The sequence below is a fragment of the Epargyreus clarus genome, unplaced genomic scaffold (genome assembly GCF_041222505.1).
Source record: "Epargyreus clarus isolate Ecla_fem2 unplaced genomic scaffold, WU_Ecla_fem_2.2 ptg000012l, whole genome shotgun sequence".
Classification (NCBI taxonomy): Eukaryota; Metazoa; Arthropoda; class Insecta; order Lepidoptera; family Hesperiidae; genus Epargyreus; species Epargyreus clarus.
In genome coordinates, this window is record NW_027332220.1 from 6817989 (window position 1) to 6836915 (window position 18927).

The 18927-nt window shown below is 34.8% G+C and overlaps 1 protein-coding gene across 3 annotated transcripts; it reads right to left on the bottom strand.

The window, feature by feature from the left end:
• Positions 1-4: 4 nt before the first annotated feature.
• Positions 5-18706, bottom strand: LOC140746234 (cell cycle control protein 50A-like). Of its 3 annotated transcripts, none has more exons than XM_073078296.1 (10): positions 18405-18706; positions 16722-16816; positions 10902-11002; positions 9818-10041; positions 8134-8258; positions 7265-7372; positions 5886-5974; positions 3578-3701; positions 3136-3318; positions 5-2224 (listed from the first exon to the last, which is right to left on the bottom strand). In XM_073078296.1, exons 2-10 carry the CDS (start codon positions 16732-16734, stop codon positions 2094-2096), a joined length of 1098 nt encoding a protein of 365 aa, XP_072934397.1. In that variant the 5' UTR covers positions 16735-16816; positions 18405-18706; the 3' UTR covers positions 5-2093. The 3 variants fall into 3 exon arrangements, with proteins under 3 accessions (XP_072934397.1, XP_072934398.1, XP_072934399.1); XM_073078297.1 differs by lacking the exon at positions 18405-18706 and adding an exon at positions 14581-14692; XM_073078298.1 differs by lacking the exon at positions 18405-18706 and adding an exon at positions 15359-15534.
• Positions 18707-18927: the final 221 nt, after the last annotated feature.

Sequence of the window (18927 nt, forward strand, 5' to 3'; positions counted from 1 at the left end):
CAAATAATATTAAACTCTTTAATGCAATATGTAAATTATGTTACATAAGCAATGTATTAAAAAATACAAAAATAACATTTACCACTCCTAAAACTCACTTACGAAGCTTATTAATTATATAAACTGTTTTAATAAAAAATGTAATACATAATGGCAGTCATTTTACGTAAAACAAATACACCATTCTTCTAAAGTTCTGGTGCAAGTATCTATTGCGGAAAATACCTTTAAATAACTGAGTTGTTTAGAATAATTATTTGTGACACGGCGATACTAATTTACAGAGTATTATTATTATAAATGCATCAATAAGGGGCAGCTTCTAGATTAAAAAAAAAAAACGTTTTACACATTGGATTTACAGCGTTTGCCTGAGAGACTTCGCAACCGCCAACCAAGAAATGCAAATACCGTCGTTTCATGCACCAATTGCCCTGGATGATCAGCTTGCTGACACCAGTCAGTTATATTATAACTTATAAGCAATATAAAGTGTTTTTACCCACAATCGATCAGCTCAGAAAACAGTTTTTACCTCAGGCTTGGTTTTTCTTTGAGATTTCTACCCATTGACACTGACTTATTATAACAGCACAACTTTATTTACTTATTTTGATTACAACAAAGCATTAAGCTATAAAAACACTTACATTTAAAGCATTACATACAAAATATATTTTTATACGAAAAGCATGTGTGTACTTATTTAAATACGTAAGAAGTTTCACTTCTTTAGCATAATTAATAAAAATAGTTTTCGCCTGGCAGCCAATTTCAACCATTTTATTTATAGAAAATTTTAAGATTTAAACGAATTTAAATTTAACGATTTTTAAATAGACTAAACTACATATCGTCCATTGAAATTACATATTTTGGTGTTTAGCGTACAAGTCAGAGGACACACAAGTTAAAAAAAACTTATTCTATGTCACAAATGTCACGTTATCAGAGTCCGCGCCAAAATTCTAGTCCGCCCTGAATATAGAAACGAGTCGCGTCATTTTATTTTATAGTCTCGGTAATCAGCATTACAATAAAACAGTAGTATGTAAATACATGTCTATAAAAAGAGTTTTCTAATGTCTATTTCTATTACAACTAGGTGTATATAAGTATATTGTTTTCAAATGCGTGTGAGGTAGATATTACTTATAACATGTATATTTTATTAAATGGCGTACAAAAATATAAGATATACAGAATATATATACAGGGGTTCTCTCTCACATTCTAACAAATTGATTTAATCTACAAACTTTTAACACTTTTTAAGGGGACTTGTAAACATTTGGAGACCCCCGCACCAGTGGCACCAGTTCTACTATTTATTCGTCTGTCCCTATCATGATACTAATAGTATAACATTAACAATTTTTTAAATAATATATCATGAAGAACAAAAATACTGTGCATAAATATTTTCTTATAATATACAATGACATGTAACAAACAAATTGGCAATACACCAAATGGTAGTGGCATCTGTGATTAACCCCAGATAGGATTGAAATCCTGAGGTAGCTGAGGTCGACCCTTGATTAAGGCAGTTGACCCTGTAAGTCAGAAACAAGCATGGCAGTGGTGCCTTAAAAAGTCGACCTAAGAAGGGTTTAACCATATTCACATAATATGTACAGAATACAATAATTATGTATGTAGTTTCTTTTGCTTAACTCAGAAAAAACATGCATTAAAAAAATCAATAATAATTTCTTAATGTTCCAAATATTGTTATTGTAACTTAATATATGTTTTATATATTTAAATTTATGTAAAATATTATTAATGAATATCTGACAGTATCATAGTGATACTGTGTCATAGGTCACAACAACAAAAATATTAGGAAAATTGATGATTGATAAATACAGTCTTGCACTGGCTACTCTGTGAACACTTAATATTTAGGTATCCGTACCCAAAGGCTAAATACGGAACCCTATTATAAACCCTCTGCTGTTTGTCCATGTCACGTGACTTTACCGCTTAAACCCTAGTAGACACAAAACCGGTTGGAGTGGCGCAGATTAGGGGAGGCCTATGTCCAGTAGTGGGCTCTTAAAGGATGCTGGATGGATGGTATATAGTACTTAAACGGCCGAGTCTTTGTTTGCATCGGTTGTCGCACGAGCAGTGGTTAAGAGGCGCGATGCTGATGGTTCGCTGGGCTTCGGCTGACTCGGGTTCGCAACCGCTCCATTCGCGCGAGACGCCTTTATATCTGTGAAAATAACGAACTAAATGATTCAAAAAGTAACCGAGTTATGTATGGAAAAATGCGTAGCAGGTTTTTTGACCTTGTAGTTCCCGGACATGAATAGGGCTACGGTATGCCCTGCCTATCGTAGAGGCGATTAAAAGGGGGCTTCTGGGGTCGCGGGAGGCAAGAGTGGGAACGAACTGCCCGGCTAACGGTCCCGGGAAGGACGGCGGTATGTGTGGTTGCATACCGTACCGGGAGATCCCGGAGTCCTCTACGCAGCGTCGAGGACGGCCACAGGGGAAGGGTTTTAGTGCGGTAAGAGTCCCACATAACCCTGTGTCGCTCCCAGGGCATCGGGTAGCTTTTGAAAGTTTCCCCCTCGTGAGCAAAAAAAAACAAAGCTTGTTTATTTAAGGTCGCAAAGGAACATGCAATCCTCCAATGGCAAGTGGTCTCTGAATACTGCATACATAGTAAGAATATGGACGTCTGACTTCATCCTTTAAAGCGACTAACGCTGCTGTTATTAGGCAAAAAAAGGAGTGGTGGTGGTGCCGCCGGAGCTGGACCACAAAAGGTTCTACCATCTAAATAATATTTGGTGGCCTTTGAAGGTGGTAGAACCCTTTGTGGTTCGACTCTGGCGGCACCACCGCCACACCTATTTCTACCTCATAACAGCAGTGTTAAGCACTGCTCTGTTCTGGTTGTTTGCTGTTCTGGTTTAAAGGGTGTGGTAAGGGAGACATACTTTTCCGAGGCGTTCCAGCTTACTTCTCAAGGGTAGCGGCGCATCTGTGGCCGACCTCAGATATGAATATCTAATTCTATATGTAGTTGCTTACGGTGGGTCATGGGCGGCAGTAGCCACTTACCATCAGGTGGACTGCATGCTTGTCTGCTACCCCTATATTATAAAAAAAACTCACCATCATATTTTTTATGCAGGGCTTCTAAAATCCTCGTGCCGTATACCAATGCGCCTACAACGATGATCAACAACCAGCCTATGGGCACCAATACCGCCCCCGATACGAACGGCCCGGGCACCACTGTTGTTTGAGTTGCCACAAAGATAATTTTCCGTGGTCCTTTGTAATGGTTGTATTTTTCTGGAACAAATTTATTACATGATATACATTTAGGTATAAAATCTTAGATTTTTTTTAAAAAAATTTTTTCAGATATGCAGGTTTCCTCACGATGTTTCCCTTCACCGTTTTAAACAAGTGATAATTAATTTCTAATATGCACATAACTTTGCAAAATCAGAAGTCTATCGTGCCTAGGATTTGAACCTCGGACCCCTCGTTCGAGAGACCGAGTTTCTAAACTATAAGGCTATATATATATATAACAAAGGTTACTTACTGTAATTAACAGACAATGAGTAATTTCCCGCCGGCAGTCCATTTTTATATGTACCGTGATTGCTAAATCGGCCGTAAGGTTTGCGCTTCCAATCTGTCCTCATCCAGGCTATAAAACGTTCGTTCTGTAAGAACCAAAAAATATATAATATATAACGGCGCGAGCTATTATTTTCAATTAATTTTAGTTAATTTTGAGTTGAAGCTATTTAATCTTATTTTATGGTTTCCATTCAAATTACTTCATTAACAATTATTTTAGTAGACTATATTTTTGGAGCGGGTAACTCCGGATGGGGTTGCAAGTGTCGCCTTTTTGCTATAAGAACTATGATTATTGTTTCGTTCTTGAGAGTCGGTTGACAATTGACGTTGATGGCGTGTGGACTTGTAAATCCATCGGCTCCGAATTTATTATTTTCTTGTGTGCTTCTTTGTTGGAACCGAAAGCAGTCGGTGCGCTATGAAGGAACGCCATCTGGCATTTCCATATCGGTCAGACGCGAGGCTCGGCGATCTGACATTTATATTGAACTATCTATCTATTCCGATTCAATAGATACAGCAAAAACGTCGAAAAATAGCAGTTTCTTGCATGGCGACCACTTATTTTTAATATTTTTATAATTTGTTGTTATAGCGACCACTCTTATGCATACTCTGTGAAAATTTCGACTTTATATCTTTTACGGTTCACGAGATTAAGCCGCCTGACAGACGGACAGACAGCGGAGGCTTAGTAATAGAGTTCCGTTGGAACCGAAGGGTTAAGGGTTTTTTAAGAAGCCAATGTCAATATTTTTGATAATATAGTCCACGGCAATGCCACAGCACAGGAGCGCACCCTAGCGCGGTGCGTGCGGTGTGAGCGCATCGGACCCTTTCATAAGTGGAGCTTGAATGGCTACTTAACTTATATATTAATGGTGTAACTTAAAAAAGGTCAGAGAGAAGTTCTGATAATAAATAATAGTAGAAGATCCGAAGCTAAATCGAACTGGACCGAGCTGATAATAGAATGAAAGTCATTTTATAACGAAATTAGTACATTGGGTAATACATTAAAAATGGGTTTGCTAAAAAAATCCTGGACAGGATAATTTTAATTATTTTTTGAAAAATTAATTTTCATTTTGCAGACAACCCTATATCAACGTGTTCACAATAAAACAGCGCTTCTACTGATATAAAATTTTATCTATTATCATCATGAGTGAAAGTAGTTGCCAGCGAAATACCTGTTTATACCTGACAACCCAGTAGTTCGTCCACGTAAATAATAGGCAACCCAAAGCCTGCACATTCTGTATGTTTTTAACATTCACTCAGAATAGAATTTTCTTATTATCTTGATGTTGCAAAATTTAATTTTCAATTTAATTTTAATTTTTCAAAAAATACTTAAAATTATCCTGTCCAGGATTTTTTTTAGCAAACCCATTTTTAATGTATTACCCAATGTACTAATTTCATTATAAAATGAGTTTCATTCTATTATCAGCTCGGTCCAGTTCGATTTAGCTTCGGATCTTAGACTATAATAGTTTAAAAAAAAACATGCTCTTAATGCTAATCGAACAAAAACTAAAAAATAATTTAAGTTATTAAGATAATAATTCAATTTAGAGTAAAAAGCATGGGGTGCTTGATATTTTAAATGTTACAAACATTCTATTGGCAATTATCTATGACAGTATGAACAGTTATGAACCGCAGTAAAATGCACGCTTTTCACTCTGGATTGAATTATTATCTTATTAACTTAAATTATTTTTTAGTTTTTAGTTCGATTAGCAATAAAAGCGTGTTTTGTTTAGTTTTTTAAACTATTATTTATTTTTATATTTTTAGTCTGTGACAAACTCATAAATTGGGGAATTAATTAATCTATTAAGGATAATGGGAAACTGTTATCAAATTATTGCATCGTCATCGGTCCTTGATACGTGTGCAAAGTTTAAAATTAATCTGAGTATGAAGTTGATAAAAATTGAGGTTAAAGATTCCGTTACATACATAGATACAACCCAAGCTAATAAAAGCGTGGTAATAAGGTCCGAGAAAAGTCCTGCATAACAAGAAGTCGCCAGGACCAGGGCGCTAACATTACATGACGCACCGCAAAATTTTTGCTACGGCCGCCGCTGCTACAGCATAATAGCGCTAACTACGTTTAAGCCATTATAATCCGCGTAAAACTGCTAGTCCGCTCTGAATATAGAAATGAATCGAGTCGCCATAGCAAATTGTATAACTACACCTACTCGCAACAACTTCACAGCGGACTAGCAGCTTGGCGCAAAGTATACCTGTAAGCCATTATTATCTGGATGTGTCGTGTCCAACTCGTCTAGGGATTTTGTCCAACTTGCTGGCCTACTGAATGATATTAGGGAATCTGTGAAAAAATAAAAAATGTGAGCCGTCACGGGACGCCTGGCAGACGTGAAACATCGACATTATTTTGTAAAAGTAATATGCAGAAAAGAACATATTGTGATAGGAACTAAATATGTCATAATGATAAAATAAAATATTACGATTTTTTTCCAGATAACGATGACTATTTATTGAATAAACATTTATTTTCATTAAATACAAAAAATAACGAATTTATTTCAAATCGTGACTACTTAATTATCGCACAGTCGATTGCGCATAGCGACGCGTCGCCACACCGTACACACTACTGCATATAGACTGTATATATATACCATCGTATAGCGTGGCCATCGTATAGCGCCACGGCATGCGTCGCCACGCCAGAAATCGGTTTTACGTGCGGCTATAGATGTTTCACATCAATAAAATCCCTTATAATGCGCATCAAAACTTATTATTTTATTACTTTGGGCAAAATTACTTAGGTAATCCAACAGCGATATGTAGAATACTTTCACAATATATACAATACGTTGTAAATTATACCAAAACAGAAAATTAACGATGTGTGTTTGTGTGTTCGTTCGTGGACATGACTGTGTGTTTGGGTGACTTGCCTTTGTTTGAAGAGCATATATTCTTGTAAGTGTAATTAATTATCATACACAACATAAAAATAATGGAAATTATTATAACACTTTTAAAGTGTCACAACCCTTAGTGATTGGATTCCGAAGGCACCACCGCCTCTAGCGGCTTAGTTGGGGTTGCGCCCCGGGCCTCCAATCTTGGGGTCTCCAAACACTTGCTAAAAAAGGGTCGTCAGAACCAAACACACTGTGAAATGTGTATCAGTCAGCGAAAAAAAAGGTCACCGAATCACAGGCGAATAATTCTATGACACATTTGTAATTTTGTGGGGGCTTCCGACGAAAGGTAGTGGTCGCGGACTAAGGAGTCCGCCACTGACCACCGCCACACCTATTTATCATATAACAGTAGCGTTGCTGTTTTCTGGTTTGAAGAGCGTGGTAAAGGAGAGATCTAGTCTTCAGGGGTAGCAACTACAGCCAATCTCAGATATGATGCCAATCTTATTATAGATATTATACTTAGTAGTAGTATTGTTGTATGGGATTAATTGTGTGTGTTTTAGTAAAATGTGTATTACTAACATTAGTCTTTTAAGTACAAATTGTTACTAAGCAAAATATGGATGTCCGAAATAAATTATTATTATTATTATTATACTTACTTCAAAGGACTGCATTAAATACTAACTTTAACAGTAATAAAAAATAATCACCGAAGGTTTCCGGATTTTGAAATCCAATTTTATCACTATCTGATAACATGCCATATGCAAATATGGGCACCCGTGTAAATTTTGCAGAACGCGTTATATTAATATCATCTGAAAATTTAAATAAAATCAGTCACACCCACACTATAACATTAATAGCAAACAAACTCAAGACCAGATGTAAAGATTGTGTACAAATAATTATTGAAATAACAATTAACATGTCATTTCTATCTATCATTTTCACAATTATTCTCTATTTCTATCACTGAACTACGTATTTGCGAATTCTATGAGACATTTGTAATTTTGTAAAATCAAATCAACTTTTTACACTGGGGACCTCATTCAACTTTCCGCCCCGAGCCTCCGACGACCTTAGTCCACTACTAAGAAGGACCGCTGACAAAAAAAATATTTATTCCAGACGCACCTTGGCAAAGGCAAGTAAAAATATATATAGGAGGACCTTTTTTCGCCAAAGAATACACCTACGCCCATGTTCTTACAATTAGATGTCGATGACGCGAACCCACAAAATTTTTACTCTACGAAAAAGTCTAACGCGCCTATATTAATTTCATTTCAAAAACATAGATAAGTTTAGATATATCACCGCCTTGTAATTGAAGTAAGCCATTATATGGCTTAAACGGCTGACAATTCTGTCAGCCATTTAATGGCTGTCATGCGCGGAACAATGCCGATATGTGCAGTGAAGTGGTGCAAAAACACGAAATCGAAGAAATAGTGCGAAGAAATATCGTTTCATTCGTAAATGATCTAAAAACTACATTTTTTAAATATTTTTCAAACACGAATTTTCCTTGTTAGGAGTAATCTTTACTAATCTGTGTTCAAAAATAGAATACCGTTAAACATGGTGTTTGCTATTGACCCGCACGGCAGTATTGGTTTCGATGCAGCATCGTATCGGAACGGCGCGCAATTCTCTGAGGGTACTTCGGTCCAGTTTCCCTTCAGTTGATTATCATCCCTGAAAATAGTCATGAAAATGTACTCACTTATGATTTAATAAAAACAAATAAGTTTTAATGAAATTTTACGAATTACTGTAAGTACCATGGTATAGGTCGGATACCTACAGTAATCAGGTTACCTACAACCACAACCGGCCCCGCACAATGCTTGCTGCTCGCACGCATATATCTATACTTCTATACTAATATTATAAAGAGGAAAACTTTGTTTATTTCTTTGATTGTAATGAATAGGCTCAAAAAGTACTGGACCGATTTTAAAAATTCAACATAGGCTATATTTTATATGAAATATATTTGATAAATAGATTTTGAGGTGGTACAAAGTTTGCCGGGTCAGCTAGTACTCATATATAATAGAAAGAGACAGAAAGAGTGCGCTCGAAAGGTGCATGGATGGGGGTGCGTATCAAAAATTACCTTAAAAATATTTTGCACAGTATTCAGACTTACAGTTTATAAATTTGGTAACGTAGAAACGCAAAAAAATATAAAAAAACACATACAGCCTTACAAATAAACGTGTCATAAAATGTTATGTTAAGCATAAATGGAGAATAAGCGAAATTCCTACAAATAAACTTGTAATAGCTTATACATAGTATATCGTCTATATAACCGTCCATACAAGAGTTATACAATCCCTCACCCTTGTTTAAGTTCCGTATAACATAAAATCTTTGACATTCTATAATATAACATCGCTCCATTTTTTTATAAAAATTGTTTGTTTAATTAAATTGAAAGCATTATGATGGGAGTAAGAGCTGTAGAAGAAGTAGAGGAAGTTTATTATGTAATAAACAATTTACATATTGTAAGAAGGACAAAAACTTATAAAAAAAGAGAAAATCCTTTTGAATTATTCAATGATGCAGAATTTCGTATAAAATATCGATTTTCCAAGGAAGGTGTCATGTTTTTGGACCACTTCTTTTTCTTCTTTTTTTTCTTCTTTTTCCCAGTTGATTGACCTCTCTCTCTTGTTAGCCATTATTTACAATCAACTTTTAAAACTATTATTATGTTTTACAATAAACTTTTCAATATTTATGAAAATATACGATGTGAATAATTTGAATATTTGAACTTGAGAAAATAATAAATATGTTCAAATGACATTAAAAACGTCAACTGTAATCTTTGGTGATACAATTGACATAATATCCATAAACAATTGTCTACTTTTTTTGTGAAATGCGACGTTGCCGTTTCGTGCAGTTATACGTAAATTGGGTATAGTTATGACGATGTTATGCCGAGTTTATTTGTTAGAAAATTAAATTTTCTTATGCATAATTTATGCTAAATATAACTATTCATAGCATAACCATGGTATAAGTATATTTTTATTTGTAAGGCCGATAGTGTATTTATGTATTTAATTAGCGTACTTATATTGTATTGTATTAGTTTATTTAAAATAGCCTTAATAATGTCCCAGCACCTTATAAGCAATGACAAAATATTTTTCAATGTTTTTTTATTTTTCGACTGATTTTAGGTATTGACTAATATTATTATAGTGTGTATGAATTTGCTTACACAAAATTACCTTGAATTGATGTAATCCGGAGAAGTTTGGTCAAAATTGGTTAATTCATAGTAGACGATAACTTTACCAATAAGTGGTTTAGTGACTGTGAATGATGTCACGCATACGCTGCAGTTTGTTGCATCCTTCTCTTCCAAATGTTTCGGACATAATTTACCCCTCACAGTATCGTCTAGAGAGGTACAATCGGTGTAGTCAACTACTAGTTCGTCTGTCGTAGTTGTCTGAAAATGAAAAAATATGCTTTATTTCATAGCACATAAACAATTTAAAAATATATCGATAATAATTCATAGGAGTCGGAGAAATTCACTTTTATTATTTTAATAATATTTAAATGATTATTACTTTTATTATTATTAACGGCACTTTTCGGCATATTTGTGACGACGCACAATGCACAAACAAATAACGTTATTGTCTCACTTTTTACAATATTGCAAAATTTTTCTGTTTCTTTTTTTTTTTCTTCCGATTGAAAATCATTAAAGTTGGATTACCTTTCACTGTGCTACTTGAAAAATATAATTTAGTGAAAATTAGTTAAATAAATAATAAGCGCGCAGTATAAAAGAGATCCTACGTTGCTAATATTTTTTAAGTCTTTGCCAAATCGAAGTTTGGAGTAAGAAAGAAGTTGAATAAGGAAGAAGCCATGAGAGCTATTCTCAGCAATGAGAACTCATGAAAAATATTATAGTAACGTGATCTAAATTATACTCAAATCCGTCGTTCAAAGATGTAGACATGGGGATGCTTTCAATGCTACATTTGGGTTAAAATAAAAATAAAAAATGTACTTAGTTAGGATTTCCATACGTTATAATTTTTTTCTTAATGTTTTACTACTCAAATAACAGTTATCTAAATTTATAAAACATTAAGAAAAAAAATATATTTTATTTTTCTTACGCAAACATTCAATATTTAATATATAATACATATAATAATTTGAATGATGTATTTTTTACAGTGTTAGTATATGTATTAGGTATATATTTTTATCGGTATTTATTTTAGAGGGACATCGGAAAGGAAGGAAGTGTAACGTAACACAAAGTGCTTTAAACATTATTATAATTACCTCGGAATCTGATGACGTCATTAGACAATATCCGATTAATATAAACAATAATCCAACAGCAATTAGAAACCAATGGATAATAGTCTTCTTCATGATTTGTCCTGGAAGTTAAAGAGAACTAATTTTATAAAAATGTTATAATTTTTAACATTCGTTTACTTAATAAATTTGTTATGAATTTTGTACTTGCACTACCGCACCACGTTGCTAGTAACTTCCTTTTAGTAGTTATTGATTAAAGATTGTATTTATAATTACCTACCATTAATTATAAATATATGATAAGAGACCGGATGTGGATACATAAGGGACCGTTCCTTATAAAAATTAAATATACAAAAGACGTTGCTGCAAGTAAATATCATCTTATTTTGGGGAAAGGGGGTCTCAACTCAAATCTCACGACATCTGTCCAGGGGGGGCGGAGGGGTAGAAAAATATTAAAAACGTGTCACGTACAGGACTGCAACCACGCTGCAGGAGCAGTGTTTTCTTCAAAATCGTATCGTAATCGTAATCGTATCGTAAAGTGAAATTGAATAAAAGAACACTACCACTCTCAAATCGAGAAAGGTATACGGCACGAGAAAGTTGCAGCGATAGGCAACAAAGCTGCTTACAACGGCTAATAACCTGAAATAATGTCATTTGCCGTAGTCGCGGGAAAAAGCTAGTATATAATGTAGTATGTAAAAAACATTTTCCTCGTAAAAAAAATACATATCTACAGGAAACAACGATGCATATACTTAATGAATTCGGGAATATTAAATGTTACATGATTAATATTTTTTTAGGTAATTAGTGTTTAAAGCAGCGTTTCTCAGCCTTTTTCAGAACCCAGACCATTAGGAAATCAAGCACAGTTTTCACGGACCCCCTTAATAAAATAAACAGCTTTAATTTAGTTATTACAGATACAAAAGAAACAAATACAGAAGATAATTATAACTGTTTATTATGAAAAATATGAAAAAAAAAACAATATGAAGGTTGGTGTTGCTTTTTTGCAACTAAATCAGGGATATTCGGGTTGATGTTGCTACTAAGCTGTAATCTCAAATCAGATTCTACTTGTATTTTTTTGTTTCTGTATTTGTTTTTTGTATAAGCAAGAGCAGAGAATGCCGTTTCACATAGGTATGTGGTTGAAAAGGCAGTAAAGCGGCCCTTTTGCATTATTGAGCGATTTATGTATGGTCTAGAGATGACACCGCGGACCCCCATACATATACTCGCGGACCCCCAGGGACCGCGGACCACAGGTTGGGAAACGCGGGTTTAAAGTAGGCGTGTGCGTTACAATGTCAGGCACGAAGTCCTACGTTTAATTGCAAAATTACAATAATATGACAATATAATTATATAATTACGTACCAACGATTTGAAACAACAAAATAAATTAGTTTTAACGAAGTTTTTATGGGTTTAATGTTGACAATATACAACCACAGTATAAGGATATACAGTATTTTATCTTCATACAAACGCACGAAACGCAAGCCACGCCTACTCGCCTCGAGGTAAGTAATCACTCGGTACACGCAGTGTCGTGAATGTGCCACGGTGACGAGCGGGTGATGTGACGGTTTTTTTTAGAAGTATATTTTTTTGTTTCATGAATAATATGGCGAAGATAAGTTATAGACTATATTGTGCTGTTTTTAGTTGCTTAAATTCATCAATAACACATCCAGATATAACATTTTTTAAACTGCCTGGAAACTCCGAAAGGTAAGACAATTACAATGATTTTTATGTTAATACTAGATACTTAATCTACTAGGTACTACTACTACTAAATTAGATTAGTTTTTAATTAATATAATTTGATATTTAAAAAAATACGTATTATTGTTGTAATTTTGGTTCAGTAGACAGGTGTTAGTTTGTTATTTGAGGTTATCCCTCTTCTAAATTAATAGAATAAAACTATATCAGACGACCCGCGTGGCGGAGCGGCCACCATACCGGTCTGACGCGCAAAGGGTCCAGGGTTCGATCCCCGGCCAGACAGATGTCTAAATGATGAATTTAGATTTCTGTTTCTGGGTCTGGGTGTTTGTGTATTTGTCTATGTGTGTGTACATGGCACCCACGACACAGGGAATCCTATGAGGGGCTGTGAGTGTAGAAAGCGTTTATTTTGCGTTTATTTCTTCGACCAATTTACAACTTTTATTATTCCCGCGCAAAATAAAACTCGAAACTGTTGATAAACGAAGGGCTTGCTTGCACAACGCACGCGTCGTATTTATTCGTCGTCGCGCGGCGCAACAAAGGCTTAGGGCGTGGCTTAGCAGCCTTTCGGCACCCGTTTGTTCGCGCGATATGCCGCCGAGGGACTATTCTGAATGAGGTAATATAAATATTAGAAAATGAGAATTGATCTTAATTTATTTAGATCAATATTTTATTATTGTTGTATTATTTTAAGATCGTCAAAAATAAGAAACTACCATTTGAAAAGTATTTTCTTGATAGGTCAACACCTTTGTTTACATTTTGGACACCCAATTATGAATCGGAGTATAGATTATATTAAAATTATTATTAAATATTTAAACTAAATTTTGCATAATTTGTGTTAATTTATAAGCTATCATGTCGAACATATTTCATATTTTATTGTTGTAACTGTCAAGTACCCAATTATAAGAATAGTTTTTATTACGTAATATATACATATTAAGAAACATAACATGCATTTTCATTCAACACTTTCTATATAATTAACTATAGCATTCATTTTTTTAAATAAAAAAATACAACATTTACAATCAAAAAATTAAAAAGAAAATCAAGTATGCAGATGTAATTAAAAAACTGTAGGCAGGCAGCCCTAACGCGTTACCGTGCCCAGCGCAACCGTAGGTATCTAATTCAAGGTCAGGGCCGAGTTAAATTACTGTATATCCTTATACTGTGATACAACCGTGCACGATGCTTATCTATTCGTGTCTCAATAGTCGCACATATTATGAGTTATAAATGTTATGACATCTCTATAAAGTTGGTATTTCACTCGTCAAATACCTTTCCTATCCAATTTCAGTGTCCAACATTTGATGAAATTTCTTTAACAGATGCCCATTCCACTCGATTAATTTCTATGTCCAAGATTTCTGTATAATTTGCGTAATTGATAAAATGGAAGAACTTAGACCGACTGTTTTTGGCGATTGCTTTTGGCCTGGAAACGTTATTCTAGCTGGAAAAACCTTTGATTATATATCAGTGTTGCTAGGAAATTGGATGACTTCATCTAATGTATATTGGACAAAAATATTTGATAAATGGAATATCACCCTAACACATTTCTTTGTGTGGCGAATAGTTTGCCTCAAAGTTCGCGAAAAACTTTTATTTTCTCTTTTTTTTCTCAAGATGGCAGCCGAGGAACAAGAGTAGTAACCCCACAAATTATTATTTACTTATTTAGGTTTGCCTGACACCGAAAAAATAAAATAGCGTCCTCTGACAATTGCAACCCAAATGGAACACATCAATGGACTCTATAATTTTAAAGTACTGTAAAATAATTATTATAATACCAATAAACTAAATTGGGTGTTTCTCTAATTAGTCATTTAACTAGTCGCCCATCGCATCGGTCGAAATATTAACGTGACTTGCAATCGCTATTAAAATTATACTCGAGAAATAGACAATCTTTTACCTTCGGTTCTCTGATTTCTTTTATTTCTCGTGGATTGCAGTCCGGTGTGCGTGCGATGCGACGTCGGTACCACTAAGAATATGCATGTATGCAAAACGCTGGACCGACACCCCTGTGAAGCCGCGCCGGTGCCGCATCGCGATATGTGCGTGACCACACATAAGTATCAGTATTACACAATATGTAATAATTTTTCCTTGTTTTCGACAGTGACATGCAAAGTTGCGAATTCAGAAGTATCTACTAATGTCTCTTAAAATTTTCCAACCTGAGTATGTGACCGATGTAAACATCATTTCGGTAAATACGTATATTTTTAGGCAAACAATTTTTTACCTTATTATCCTGTTATTCACTGGCTGCCCATTAATGTTATATGGATGGAATATATGTATTATTATATCGGAGTAGCAGACGAGCATGCAGTCCACCTGATGGTAAGTGGCTACTACCGCCCATGGACATCTGTAATCAACCCCACATAGATATTCCTACTTAGTCGGCCACACATGCGCCGCCTGAGGACTAAAATGGAACGCCTAGGAAAAGTATTTCTCCCTTACCAAAACACATCAGCGGTTAACACTGCTAGTAGGTAGAAATATGTGTGGTAGTGGAATTGTCATATGTTTTTTTAATTTGGTAAATAAAACAAACATAGACTAAATAAAAAGCGTGGATCCAACTATTACTACCAGATAAAACTATAAATATAATAAAACCTATCAAAAGTTGACAAACATTTTTTTAATAATAATATAATGCTTTCTATACTCACAGCCCCATACTAGGATTCCCAAATACCCTTACAACCAGACCCAGAAACAGTAACCTACATTCATCATTTAGATATCTGTCTGGCCGGGAATCAAACACAGCACCCTTTGCGTGTCCAACTAGTATGGTGACCGCTTCTTTAGGAAATCCTCCTTTTGTCATTCATGAGAAGAATCACTACAAACACACACACATAATAACAAATGCGTATCTATATTGTTAATATATGTATGTATCATTATGTATAATATGTATCATTTGATGAAAATAAAGCAATGTACATCAGTTTTTTTTTCCTTGAAATCAATGAAAATTATGACAATAAATGATCCCATAAATATCAAACTTCAGAAACACCGCCACCAAATAGACAAACACTTATGTAGTCAAGCAATTTTATCAAACAACACTTTTTACCCTAGTGGGGTTAAGTATTACTTTATTAAGAATATCTATGGCTCAGTTTGAAATTTCCTTTTCATTTGACGGTACATGTGGAGGAGCGACCACCAAACCGGTCTTCAATTCAATTCAATTCATTTATTTATTGCAGGATAAGGTGAAATACATTATATATGGAATACATTAGTTTTGTGCTCCTATCCTAACCCAAAGGGTATGCAAATATGTCATAGGTTCTAAGGTCAATAAATCTAATTAAAATTACATTAAATTAATAATATTGAATTAGAAAAGGATACAATAATAAAATTAATAGAAATCATCATATTAAATTAATAATTAAACAACAAAATAGCATGTCAGTACAAATAAAAATATTTTATTATAAAATAATGGCTCATACTTAAAACAGACAAGATATAATAGAAAAATAATTGTTTCAGTTAATGTCATTATAAAAATCATTAATGTGGTAGTAGGACTTGTCAATGAGATATTCGTGTAATTTATTTTTAAACTTTTGATTGTCGCTTATATGCCGTATTGTTTTTGGTATTTTATTGTATATCACTGGTGCTTTGGAAAATAAGCTTTGTTTAAATATATGTGTGTTACATTTCACAGTTCTTATGTGCAAAGGGTTCCGAGTTCGATCTCCGGCTAGACAAATATCTAAATGATGTATTTAGGTTTCTGTGTCTGGGTCCGAGCGTTCGTGTATATGTCTGTGTGTCTGTGGGGCTGTGAGTGTAGAAAGCGTATTATTTTATTTTACTCTCCATTACACATTGTATCACTTATGATTTTTGGAAATACAAAAATATGGGCATATTTGTGTTATTATGTTCTATCCACAATCCAGTCTCAGAGAAAACGTAGCAAGAATGTATTTATGATCCCATACAAAGATATGGAATCAACAAATAATTCAACATATTACCAAGATAGCAAAAACAACATACCTTCTTCTGCCATCTTGCTTGATGTATGAACCACAGGGTATTATGATAGACTTAACAGGATTTTTTGATTACACTTCACCAATAACATTTCAGTTCTGAGGACAAACAAATAAATATGACTGATTGTTATTGTTACTTACAGGCCCTTTTCTGTTTAGCTGGAGGCAGGCGCGGTCCCAGGAGGGGGGGGAGGGGTGGTCACAGGAGTCATGACCCCCTCCCCCCTCAAAACCATTGAGTCCGACTCACTTGGTCAGTTTCTTTTGGGGAAACCCTCTCTGCCAATGGGGTAGCGGAGAGGATATGCTGGACGAAGGTGGTAGAACCCTTTGTGGTTCGACTCCGGCGGCACCACCGCCACACCTATTTCTACCTAATAACAGCAGTGTTAAGCGCTGCTGTGTTCCGGTTTGAAGGGTGTGGTAAGGGAGACAGACTTTTCCGAGGCGTTCCAGCTTAGTCCTCAGGGGTAGCGGCGCATCTGTGGCCGACCTCAGGTAGGAATATCTAATCCTATCTGGGGTTGATTACAGATGTCCATGGGCGGCAGTAGCCACTTACCATCAGGTGGACTGCATGCTCGTCTGCTACTCTTATATTATAAAAAAAAAAAAAAACTTCACATTACAATAAATACTAAAATTTTCTAACTTTAGTATTTTTACTAAAGTTTTCTAACTTTAGTATTTTTAATTTTTAGTCTTTAACTAAATTTCCCCTGTGACCCCCCTACCCGAGATCTTAAAGGCTATATGATCAGGGCCAGATTTAAGGGAGGGCAACCGGGGCGGTAGCCCGGGGGCCTCCACAATAGAGACGTTGGATTTTTTTTTTAATTCCGACTAGTAAGCACTAGTAAAAAAATATATATATATAAGTTCTATTATATATTATATTTTGTGTGCATAAATAAAAAATAAAATGAATAAATAAAAATATATATCTTTTCCTTTGATATTTTTCTTTGCTGTTTTACCTTTATCTACAGTACTTTGTACAAACATGAATACTAGAAAAATCTACCTGCATTTCACAAAAAAATATTTATTGAAAAACTCAACTGAAAAAATGAGCATCTTCAGCATTTCTGAATTTAAAGGAATGTGTCACATGGAAATACTTGAATGTGTATACCCCACATATCTCTGATGTTGAATTTTTTAATCTGATGATTTGTATATTGAAAATTGATATCTTTCAGCAATTGTGCTTACATGATGAAGACACTCTACAGAGTGTCCCTCAAATGTTAATATGCCGCGCTCGAGTAACTCCCGAAATTGCCTCTAGCACTCCCTTATTTTTTTTTATAATATAGGAGTAGCAGACGAGCATGCAGTCCACCTGATGGTAAGGGGCTACTGCCGCCCATGGACATCTGTAATCAACCCCAGATAGGATTAGATATTCCTACCTGAGATCGGCCACAGATGCGCCGCTACCCCTGAGGACTAAGCTGGAACGCCTCGAAATAGTCTGTCTCACTTACCACACCCTTCAAAACGGAACACAGCAGCGCCTAACACTGCTGTTATGATGTAAAAATAGGTGTCGCGGTGGTACCGCCTTAGTCAAACCACAAAGGGTTAACCTTCAAAACTATTTACATACAACGTTTCTTTATATACTATTTGAACTTAGGACAGTAGTATAGTAGCGTACATAAAGTTAGCAGAACTTTACCTGCTCGTTTGGTGTCCATCACATTCTATTTGCCACTCCCACTCGCGATTATTTAACTGTTAGTTTACTTTGTAACTTTTTAATAAAAACCCGTACCCTGTGGCGTGGTGCGGGTGATATTTACCCACATATTATAACTGTAAATTGTAATGTAAGATGCACTATTCAGCGATATTAATCCTGTTCACAGAACATTCAACATACTACTCTCTTGATTCTGTTTTCTTATCAAAGTAATACTAAGTATTATAATAATATAAATAATTTAAATTGACACTTGTCAATTTGACACCACTAATAAGCTCAGAGATGACCATAGAGTATTATTATATACATGTTAGAGATGACAGAGAACCCAAAGAATAAATATACTCTCTACCGAGAGCAGGGAACTCCTGCTACTGACTACTACTGAGCAAAAAGTATAGTAACCTGAGTATAGTAACCTATTTAGTCCTAATATCCCATCAAAAAATATGATTATTGAATTGTAACTACAGATTATTTAGAAATGCTATGTTAT

Bases quoted from the DNA above. Each gene is read 5' to 3' on its own strand.
- LOC140746234 (XM_073078296.1), bottom strand. The intron at 10,042-10,901 runs GTAATTATAATA...TTTCATTTTCAG, and splicing joins TGACGTCATCAGATTCCGAG to ACAACTACGACAGACGAACT. The intron at 2,225-3,135 runs GTGAGTTTTTTT...TTATTTTCACAG, and splicing joins CCTGCATAAAAAATATGATG to ATATAAAGGCGTCTCGCGCG.